The sequence below is a fragment of the Siniperca chuatsi genome, linkage group LG13 (genome assembly GCF_020085105.1).
Source record: "Siniperca chuatsi isolate FFG_IHB_CAS linkage group LG13, ASM2008510v1, whole genome shotgun sequence".
Classification (NCBI taxonomy): domain Eukaryota; kingdom Metazoa; phylum Chordata; class Actinopteri; order Centrarchiformes; family Sinipercidae; genus Siniperca; species Siniperca chuatsi.
The window spans coordinates 26,189,561-26,201,697 of NC_058054.1; the positions used below are offsets into that span (position 1 = coordinate 26,189,561).

The window sequence follows — 12,137 nt, forward strand, 5'->3', positions numbered from 1 at the left end:
GCTACCACTACTATTAATGAAGCTCAGCGTAAGTTAAATCATATCATAATCATTAAATCATAATGTCTCATTCATCTCTCTCTCTCTCTCTCTCTCTCTCTCTCTCTCTCTCTCTCTCTCTCTTTTTTTCTTAATCAGCTGATTATGGGCATTTACCAGATTTTGCCACGATCTCCATCAGCCAATCATCTGACTGCTGTCAAACATTGAATCTGTTCTCCTCTCTGCTGCTGTCAGCTGTCATTTCAGTGTGAAATCAATGTGACCCTCCTCCTCCCCATTCACCTACAGTTCATCACATCCAGTGTCTGGGTTTGATCTCATCAGAAGTCCACTTCTTATCACATCCAGATCTTCAGCCATCCTTTCACCACCACCACCGGTGTCTAGACTCCAACAGGGGGGTATCCTACTCATGGCTTCACTACGCCCAAAAAATACGATGATGTCACGATGGGGTCTAATCACCAAAGACTCTTCACATTTCTCATCTTAATTGTGCACGTCAATAAAAATATTTATTCACTCATAATGAAGTCTCTCCTGATTGACATACATTTTTACTATAGAATGTTAAAGAACATGCAAAACATGAAAGACTGCAAAAAAAAGGTTGTATGAAGGGGTAGTATAACCTAGTAGGGAAGAATATTATTCATCGTCAACATAGCTGGAAACATGAACAGATGCAAGAGCCAAGTGGCCAAAGTATGCATGGGGCTGCATTATTTTACTGTGACAACTAAAGAGCACCCAAGCTCTTTACCAGCAGCATGTCTAAATGCAACTTCTTCTATCCTTCTTAGATACCAATAATACAAACACAAGTCATTAGTCTGCTGATTGCTGTTATGATGGTAAATGTTAAATGTCTCAGCTTTGAAAATGCAAAAATGTTCCAGATGTACACCCAGAGTTGTTAGAGTTGCAAAATAATACAACAGAACAGTTATACTGTTAATAATTGACACCTTGACACTGACAGGTGTTCAAGTGGGCCTTGAGTTAAGATTGTTTTGTCATATTTAAATGTTTGACAGCTGGGTAGCTCTTCTTTAAGAAAATACAACTTGCACCACAGGATTTGTGGAGAGCAGTGTCAGTGTGGATCTGCTATGGCAGGACACCTGGAAAGGACTCCCCTCTTGTATGAAGAAGGCCTTTTAAGTTTCTTTATATCATGGCCACTAACAATTCTTGATTATAATTGGCTGGGAGTAGTGGATAAAGTTCTAGTAACAGGACAGTATCCCTAGGACACAAGTAGTTGTTCGCAGTTCTAAACAAATGCACCATTATCAAACTGTAGGTAAGGACATCAAAAGTTAGGCTTATCTAAAAAACTCGGACCTAGGGTTATTTGTGTAAAAGTAGACAAATGTACAAGTATCTCAGTCAGAACCACACAAATTTAATTTACATTTTTTTCTTTCTGATATTTATGTGAATCTGGAAGTTCAAGGCAAACTGCCCTTTGTACCAGGTGGTTCTTAGGCTCCATGCCATCCATTACAATCAGAGAACGCACTACTTGTCAAGTAATATCCCTTGTTTGTCAAGTACACATGCAAATAAGAAAACCAGTATCTCTAATGTTCATTAATTAACAGGTTATATCTTGTTTGTTTAATTCGTACACAGAATTATTGAAACTACAGGTTGTGGTTTACAGAGGGTTATATCCTGTAACTATTTCTTGGCGACTCCAAGTGATAATGAGATGCAAAAAAATTATTGATCTCAGGTCCAAATTGTGTTCAGTGCAGCATGGCACAACTGTAACTTTAAACCCCCCAAAAAAAAATCAAAAAACAATAACACCATAAAACAATTTTTACTTTTGGTGTCGTCAAACCTATTACCTGCTGTCATCACACCTACTAATTTAAAACAGAGAAAAATAACCAGCTGCAACATGTTCCAGCGCCGGGATACATTCATTTAAGATGACATATTTATGTACATAGCTATATATTTCCGGGGTGATGTAAAACAGTAATGTAACAGACTGTAATTAAATAATCAACACCTGAGCCACAGGTTAGGAACTCAATTAACCTCTTTTTTGGGAATTTTTGCCCATTTGGCATACCCAAATGGAAAAGCTTATAATAGAAGAACTGTGAGGCCCAAATACATTTATGAGGCTTTATTTGAAAGGTAACATCTTTTAGTTTCTGAAAATGCTTGTTTATCATGTGGCTAAAACACATGAGTTCAAACAATTGGTCCTTGTCTATAATAGGTAATTTTTGAATAACAATAATTATGAAATGCGTGATGCCATAACTATGCAAATCACAACATACCTTCTACATCTTGTCAGCCACACCTGTGTAAAATTCCAGACCTGTAGGCCTAACCATATGGGAGCTAGGGAGTTTTTTGTTTGTGGTGGCACTGGTGTCCAAAACGAAAACAAGCATACCCAACAACATGGTGCAGGAAGAAGAGAAAATATTGTTTGTCAGTTAAAGTGCGGTCTTTGTTTGATGAACAAAGTTAGCAGACAAGTGAGCAATGGACTTCACATGATAATATCCACAACTTGGATTATTTTTTTATGAAAAAAACGTTTTGATTATTTTGATCGGTGGATCCTTACGGTCTAAAGGAATATATATAATCAAGGAATGGACACATAATCAGACTTTATGACCACTTCAAAGGTAATCTACCAGCTGTTTTATCAAGGCAAGAGGATCCACAAAGTCACCGTGTACCAAGTCACACATGTACATGCCTCCACGGCCAACCACGGGAAACGTGAGCACAAAGTCCCTGGTCTTCACCGTAATGGAGAACACTTCTCGGGACACAGTACCGGAGGGTGCCGAGACAACAACGTCTCCATCACGTCTCATAGGTCTACTCATGAAAGACTCAATCCGCTCTCTAGTGACAGAGCCCCTGATCCTCCTCAGAGTCATGCTCCATGGCATTCTACGAGTCCCGGGTCTCCTGTTTGTAAGGAGATCAAGTATCCATTTTTGACTTTGTCGATCAGCTCTGCTAGCATATCGTCATCCGAAAATGCATGTTGTACAAAGTCGCTGCATCTGTTCACGCCTTCCAGTGTGATCACAGAACAGCCTAGGATGGCATGGAGGGTCTTCATCGTAAGACTACACAGTCCTACAGGTAGGGGCCCGCGGTACGCAGCGATGGCAATAGCTCCAATGTCGACCCTCGGGTCGCTCAGGGCAGACTCGATCTCCTCTTCAGGGACCGAACCCCACCATTTGTTGCCCAGTGATCCTACGAATGACCCCCACAAAAGCAAACACTTGCATAGCATCTGCTCAGCCTCCAGAGCAGGGTGTCGGGTGGCATTGGTGTCAGCAAAATCCCACAAAGAAACCGGAGCTCTGCGGTGATCCACACCACGGTACCAGTCAAGGTCATCAAGCTCATCGTCCGTCTGCCAGTGATCATCCTCCCGTCGCCACAGGGTTGTACCGAAGCTCTCTACCTGTGGACTGGCTAACATACCCAACTTCAGAGTCAGTCTCATCTCCCCTTGTAGGATCATAGCTCGGGGATGCAGGGCAGCAGTGCGTGTTTTAGGAAAGGACCAGTGATGGGCTGAGGGCTCGGGGCAGCGCTGGGTTTTTTAAGAAAGGATACCTGTGATGACGGGAGGGCCACAGCGTGTCTCTTTGACCCACTGCTCGGGGATGCAGGGCAGCACTGGGTGTTTAGGAAAGGACGTGTGTGACGGGAGGTCTGCAACGGGTCTCTTTGAGAGCTGCTTCCATCACTTAGTCCTTGGTAACGTCTTCTCTGATCAGCGTGTCATACAGTCTGAAAAGTTTGTATTCAATGTGTCTCGTCAGTTTGAGGTTGTGAAGACAGGCCTTGTTCACCTGTGCAATTGTTTGTGTCAGTTTTTCTTTTGTTGCAGGTTCCTTTCCTATGGTTGTTTGTTGCTGCTGCTCTGCTGTTTTTTGTACGATGCTACCTCTGAGATAGTTTGAAGCCAATAGATTTAACACTGCCCAGTCCGTTGATGTGAGCATTGCTTTGACATTAATGGGTCCAAAAGGTTCCCCTTCCTCCAACTGGTAAAAACAAAGTTCATTCACGCTATAGTTGAACACATACCCCCAGACACCTCCCGCTTCTAAAGTCCATTCCTCCTTTAGCGTGTCAGCTGGAGGTGTCTGGATCCGGCACAGATACAATACCTGTTTCTTGGGTGCCCCCCCGGTGTTGAGTCAACAGTTCTCTTGGTCATCTTTAGTTTTTTTCAATGTTTCAGACTAACCCTACGTTCTTTTATTTTCATCAAATCCAATCATTGGCTCATGCTAACTCCACCTTCTCCTCTCTCATTGGCTGGGACTGGGAGGGTTGGGTCAGGGGAACGTCAAGGTCAAAGGTCACCATCCATCATTTTGGAGACAGATGTAGCTCAGGCTCAGCGAGTTGCTGCAGTACAGAACCTGGGGACAGGTGCAGCTCAGCAGAAACAGGAGATTGCTGCAGTGCAGAAACTGGATACAGCTGTAGCTCCGCAGGAACAAGAATCAACTGCAGCTCAGGCTCAGTGGGTTGCTGCAGCACAGGAACTGGTATCGGCCAGGCTGCCAACTGGATACCAGGAGCAGGAGCTGGACTGCAGACTGGGAAGACTGGGGACCAGGCAGGACTGATGACAGTTCTGTGACACTGATCAGCTGAGACTCTGGGACACTGGGCAGATGATTCTCTGGGGTGCTGGATAGCGGTGATAATGAAGAGCTGGGCAGCGGTGAGGACGAAGAGCTGGGCGGCTGAGAGGCCCGACGTTGGTGAGAGCCATGCTTCCTCCTGGAGGGCCTCCCAGCCGGAGGCTAGCAGGCTGGATGCTAGCAGGCTGAGGTACAGACTGGAACCCAGCAGGCCGGTAGCTAGCAGGCCGAGAAGCAGACTGGAGGCTTGGCAGGAGACAACATAGCAACTGAGACGAACTGACAGAATCACACCGACTAAATACACAAGTGAGGGAAGGATAATTAGACACAGGTGAAACTAATCAGAGCAGGGCAAACAATCAAAACTGGCGGGAAAAACACAAAGACTGGAAGTGAAATTACACAACACGAGGAGAGGTGAGTATACAAAATAAATCTGGAAACAGACAGAAAAACAAGAAACAAAGGAAAACATAACCTAAAGAGCAGAGCAGGTCATGAAAAATACGTTTTGTAGGAAACATAATGTTACCCAGATTAGATTTCTTATCAGCATAATTGGCAGGCGGACCAAAGAGTTTAAACTGGACTAAAGCATGACATGAATAAAAACCTAATATTGTGAGACATCCCTTAATTAATGTTTGAGATTTTATTTGATGTAAGCATTAAAAAGATATGGACCAAGTTTAGGCTAGGAAAAGATGGTGGTCTAAAAAGTCAACACTGACTTAGTAAGACAGGATGCAGACTTTTTCAACATTTAACCAAAATCAAAATCTTTCCCTAACCTGCCGTAATCAATATTTTTTTGAAACAATGGATCAAATGATGATGTATAATGTGTAAGGTGGTACCATTTAAACCACAGAAAATTATCAGCCAAGTATGAAGTTACCCATTAGAAGTTACACTGTGACACTCTTCCATCTCACTTAACAAATATACTTCCATTTTATCAAAATAACAATCAATAACAACTCTGAGAGACACGCAATGGGCATTAATTCACAAACCTGTCACATTTTTTTTCTTGCTTTTTTTCTGTGGCACACTTACTGAAGAGTGATCTCCACTGACTACCCTTTAAATTTAAACTCCCATCTTACATTTGCACTTGGATTGCACAGAGATCTGAGTGTAGCTACAGTTTGAGATGTCATGATATGGTCCTGGGAAAGAAAGCTTTCATGTATTCTGCTCACCTTGTTGGAACAGCCTTCATAAAGACTTGAAACTAAGAGAACTGGTCACTCTACCTGACTTTGAAGCTCTTATAAGTACAATGGTAAATGTATTGGTCGGTACTTGTCATTGTGCGTAGGTATTTTAATTTATTTCGACACGTTAATGTAAATTGTATATGTTGTCCTGTGGTATTTGTTGTTGTCTGTAACCTTTTTTATGTTGCTGTCTTGGCCAGGTTGCCCTTGTAAAAGAGGATTGCTGATCTCAACTGGCTTTACCTGGTTAAATGATGGGTTAAATAAAAAATTTTAAAAAAATCACAAAATTCTCACAAATCTCCTACTGTTCATATGTTGGAAAGTTATAAAAAATAACAAAGTATTGATCAAGGCCTGTAGTTTCGCAATGACCTTTCTGATTTCATCATGGGCATATAGAGCTATGGTGGGTAGAGTGAATAATATAAATGAACAAAAAAACAACAACAAATAAATTCTGCTTTCTTCCTTCTAATACTTCTCATGGACCCTACTTTAAAAACAATTTTTGTCCATGTTACTCACCTGGCCGGTGGTGGTGTACTGGTGACAGGACAGCTTGTTCTGAGGACAGAGACACCGTAACAGAGGTCAATCTTGTGTGTGGATTAAACAGATGGGTGCTTCAGTAGTGCTTACACAATGCTGGCATCTTGCGCCTGGTGTGAATTCCCAGTAATACGTTAACAACTTTACAAGGTGATAATATGGATATGTTTTTCAGCTTGTTCCACTGGCCCCAAGTGGGAAAATACATTAGTTCAGCTTTAACCGAGTGTTTTAGTAACCTAAACCTTACAACATACAGGAAACAACCACATAACCCAGGCAGTAATTACATCTCCCCAATAATGTTTTGGCACATCAAATTAGTAATATATACTGTAAACATATTTAGGAGACAGGTTTGAGATCACAAGCTGATCACAAGCAATCACAATTCATTTCTATTAGATGTTAATGCCTCTCTATTCTTCTGTCTCATATAGATGTCTTACCCCGCTCAGTCCCTCTCTCCCACAGGGTGCATGGAGCACTTAGATTGCAAAGTGCATAGATTAGCAGTTATGAGATGATAATAGCAAAGTGTGTGTTCATAAGAAGAGAAATTTAATAGGAAAGTAAGTAGTTCAGTAAAACTGAATTAATTATTTTGTCAGATCATAATCTAGTAAGGTTTTTAAGAAGCTGTAGACAAAGAACTTATGCCTATATAGTAAATGCATTTAAATAACCATTTTGTTGACCACTACACTTGTCTTGGTCAGAGATTGGAAGCAGGGAAATGGATCGAGGGAGAAAGGTTTTGTAGTTAGCAATCCTCCACTCTTCTTTCTACTATTCTACCATCTCGTCCTCCTTACTGTGGCTGTCAACTTCACTTCCCTGCACTGCTCTGTCTAATCTGAGTAGAAAGCAGGTGAGAAAGGCTGATGATGAGACATCTGACTGCATGAGCGGATGTAAAGAGGGAAGCGGAGGAGGAGGGAGAAATGGAGGCAAAGAGACAGAATACACGATCAGTACAACACCAAGCTAACTAAACCCTCCTGCCACTAAAACTAAAACAGGATGAACCTGACAGTTTTATAGAGTTCAGCCAATACAATTTGACCTCAAACATATACTGAGCAAAAAAGATATACTCAACATTTTGTGCAAATCTACCATCAGCATGTAAAATCCTGTTACTAAAATAACGCAACAATGTCAAGCGATGCGGTCTACCATCATGGTATGTAGAGCATCCGTTTGGAAACAACACGGAAGCTTTTGGCTTTTAATTTTAATTATCAGACAACAATTTTACAGGACAGTTCCTTTCTGATGGAGCCAGATTCAATATATCATCAAAATATTGATCCAGCGCTTCTTGACCAATATCAACAGGCATGAGACACGTGTCCTGAAACACACAATATTGCTGTCTGTCTATCACGTAGAAGCTCATCTTCACCAACATCAGCAGATGTTTCAACACTTTCTAAATTAGAATCCCAGTCTTTTTCTAAAACATCAGTATCCGGTTCCCTACAAAACCCATTTAACCATGCTTCATTAAACACTACATCTTTATAATGCACATTTGTTTATTTTAAGTACTGCAATGTCTCCCTTATGTGCATAATATCAACATACTGATATTCATAATGTCCTTTATATGTTTATGTTTCAATTTCACAGGCAACAAAGATCCTTCCATGTTAGAACGTTGCAGCAAATTGCTCTTTTGCACAATAATTGCTGGAACACACGTTACAGGTCCATGTACTCAATTTTGTCCACCTTTAGGTAATGCTAACATCATCATGAATTGAATATGTAACGCAATTAAATGTTGCTCTAAACTATTCAAACACGACAATTCTCTTGGAATAGGATGAACCTTTATCTAACTTATGACACGTGTAACAGATCTACAGCTGACCTCTAGCCGTATCCAACCACTGACACGGCATTACACAGTCCTTACTGCATTTGTGTAAATATTATTCAGTTATACATTTATCTGCAATTGAAGCCATTTCTTTCCTCTTATTATATTCATCGCTCTTACAATTTAAAACCTGATGTTTAAACAATCTATAGCAGATGCCACACACAAAATTGGCCCATTTTTTGCTTTAGCCAAAAACTGCTTGATAACAAAATGAAAGTGCGCTGACCTTTCTTTAATTTGTTGCATCCTCAATTTGCTACCTGCTATAACAAGCTTCTTATGCTCAGGCTTTCCATGATACTTTCTTGGACTCATGGCTTTTACATTTTGCCTGTGCAATGTATTTAACCAATATTTCCTTTTGCTCGTTTCCTTAAGTTTCTACCTATGCAACACATTTTGCTGATATTTCCTTATCCTCATTCCCTAAACCTTCTGCCTATGCAAGAACTTCAATTCTTCCTTTCTTTCTTCAAAGAACTTCTTCCTTTTCAAATACTTTCAAGTATTTATACTTTGTTTCAAGTATATTCCTTAATTTTACAACACTGTACTCTTACAACTGTGTTTGAGCCATCTTCCACCCCGTATGTAAATACATCCACTCCAAAAGCATTTGCTGTAGCCTAAATTTCTATTTCTGTGGCACAATATCCAACATATTTCATCTGTGACTTAATATACTCTGACATCGAAGCATATCCTTTTCCCACTAACTTCATCAGTTCTTCACTGTGATTCTCCATATTCTTATTACAGCAAATCTTATCTTCCAATGACTCTTCTGAGAACCACTGATCACTTGAGCTACTGCTCTAAAGAAACTATTACCTCGGATGGTAATAGTTTCTTACAAATATCATATAGTGTCTTACAAACATCACCTAAAGATCCAGACACTGGCGGTCCTTGTACATTCTGCTTTTCAAAGTCCACATTACATTTACTGCATCGTGATTTTGCAACTTCAGTGCACAAAGGATTCAATTTAAATGTGATTTGGTCCTTTGTAGAGAATGTACTATGCTGCTGTTCTGTTACATCTGTAACATCATCTTCAATATTGATTACCTTTTCAACTGGACTCAAACTCTCTACACAAAGAATACTAGTTTTTTCTTCACTTTGCTGCCTAATGTGCCCTCTGGAACAAGACGCGCCCACTTTGCAGTAACCATAACAACTCTGCATTTGAGGCTGCTGAACACAAACAACAGTCTCATAATGGTTACCATTGCAATTTTCCAAATACACTCCCTAATTTGACAACTGCCTATTCTTGCAAGTATATTCAAGCCAGCGATCATCATAGTATGTGAATATATTTACCCCTAACCAATCTGCTGCTGCTTCAATCTCCATTTCTGTCGCCCAACTGCCAACATAGAACATTTTTGACATACAGAGGTATTCAGCCATTGAGGAATACTCAATACACATATACACATATTATATAGAGTAAGGTCTAGACCTACTCTATAGGAAAAGTGTAATGAGATAACTTCTGTTATGAATTGGCGCTATATAAATAAAACTGAATTGATTATTGCACATCATTGCTTTCCTATTGCTTAACCACACCAAGTCTAATTTTTCTATGATACTTCTGTGTACCACTCACAGCTTGACTGACTGCTCTAAAAAACTGTTTCCATCAGCAACTATTTTCTCATTCATACATGGAACGCCTAACAGACCAACATTTGTAGAAACTACATCGACTTTCTCTGACTCAACATTCAATGTGCATAGAGCTTGTGCAACTTCATTACAAAGGGGATTAAACTGCAGTCTTTTACTCGTGATATCACTGACAAATAAAAGATCAGAATTAACTGCAGTAACGTCACTCCTTTCCAACTTCTTTAATGTACACGTTCCCATTGAAAACTTAGGCTTTTCACCTCTCTGACTGATGGTGCAGCCAGGTGTTGCCTGAAAACTAAACTTCTGAGGTAAACTACTTGGACCCAAGGACAAATTACTGTTTTCAGTTGGGCCTTAGTGAATGACACGAACACCAACAATCTCAAACACCTTCTGAGTTTTCTTAAGCACTGTTGCAAATTTGCATATGTGATCAAACACATGTTCAAGGCAACTAAAATACACAACAACACTCTTTTTCTCACCCCTTTTTCGTCTACCATCCCATCCACACTACGTGCATGGGAGTTGACCACTGTGTAATGTCCATCTTGACCAATGATTGCACATCTATTGCCATTCAATGTCAGAAAGCATGTTTCATATTTCCATATATTTTTCAGTCCTTTTCTTGGAGTGGTGTGCACACCTGCCTCAATAAGGTCTCCCTCAACCACAGCAACATCTCCAACGACATAGTCACCATATTCAAACTCAAATTTGTGTCCATCAATAACCGACTGTTTGGGCAAATCTGGAACACAAAGCAGCCATGACAGATCTTACAAGACTTCCAAGCCTGACAGAACTGCTACCCAAGCTCAGCTGAAACTTTGATGTCAATATTATTGTCTGTAAACACTGTCGCACTCTCTATGTCAGGATCAACTGGACCTGTCTTCACAGAAATGCTACTAATGGCATACGAATTTGCATCTAAAGACTTGATATGAAACATCAGGTCATTAAGGCATGTGTTGAAAACAGCCACAGATGTGCCAATATTGGATGCTAACCCAGATGCATCGTGTGTACCACTATCAACTACCACAACATAATCTTTATGATGAATAATGGCAATAACTACAACGTGGAGATTTAACAGACACATTCCATCTCTCAATAAATGTTCCTGCAGCTTTTCATTCATCACAGTCTCCTCTTCCAACAAACCAAAATCTCTGTACACTGGCGGATATCTACCTTCCACTTCCACTCCAAACACATTGTGCTGTTCAATCAACTTACACAAGTCCTTCTGTTTAACGTCACTTGCTTCAGCTACATAACTCGCCAACTTGCTGCCCTCTACACGTATGTCATCAACATCTGTCCCTTTCCATGTAAACACAGGAGCAATCGCATGTTTGATCGCAGCTGTAGCACTACATGCAATCGATGCATTCACATCAGAGGTCAATGGTGCAGCTCTGACATCATTCCCAGCAACAACAGATGACTGCAGTTTTTCTGAACACCTGCAAGAATTAGGGTTAGCATCGGTCTGACCTTTGACGGATGTTGGTGTGCGCCAAATATGAAGACCCTTCTCCTTCAGCATCTACAATAAAGGGAAAAAGACAAGAGCAACCAACTTCCATCATCATCATATGTATATAATCAGTAATGTTGCTATGTACTTGTCCGGCATCTCTGATGGATTACAATCCGAAAGGACGCAGTAAACTCACTATCAATGTGTCCAGAGGACGCACCCTATTTTTCTTGTAAACTTACTGCTGGCTGAGACAAACCAGTCCCTCTTCCTTCTAACAGCGGTAACTTACTTGTAGATAATGAATCACATCAGAAAATCTATCAACATCACTGATATCATATATTATTTACACATACATACACACTGAATATATGACTATAGAAAGGGTACCAACTAAAACTATTTATAAATGAGCATGAATAACATTGAAGAGTTGTTTTAATTATAACTGTGTAATTTTATAATTGCCTCTATATTTCCCTCCATGTCCACCTCAGCTGATGTGTGGTGAGCGCTCTGGTGCAAAATGGCTGCCATACAGCACCCATGTGGGTACTACACATTGGTGGTGGTTGAGGTGATTTTTCCTCCTTCACTGAAGCACTTTGATTATCAAAGATAAAGTGCTATATAAATGTAATCCATTATTA

General features: G+C 40.4%; 1 protein-coding gene and 1 pseudogene across 1 annotated transcript; both read right to left on the bottom strand.

The window, feature by feature from the left end:
* Positions 1 to 1,581: 1,581 nt before the first annotated feature.
* LOC122886439 lies at positions 1,582 to 4,980 on the bottom strand. Its single transcript, XM_044218663.1, has 2 exons — positions 4,177 to 4,980; positions 1,582 to 4,114 (listed from the first exon to the last, which is right to left on the bottom strand). Exon 2 carries the CDS (start codon positions 3,530 to 3,532, stop codon positions 2,927 to 2,929), a length of 606 nt encoding a protein of 201 aa, XP_044074598.1. The 5' UTR covers positions 3,533 to 4,114; positions 4,177 to 4,980; the 3' UTR covers positions 1,582 to 2,926.
* On the bottom strand, positions 4,393 to 11,550 carry LOC122886725 (annotated as a pseudogene).
* Positions 11,551 to 12,137: the final 587 nt, after the last annotated feature.

Bases quoted from the DNA above. Each gene is read 5' to 3' on its own strand.
- LOC122886439 (XM_044218663.1), bottom strand. From the start codon at position 3,532: ATGATCCTACAAGGGGAGATGAGACTGACTCTGAAGTTGGGTATGTTA.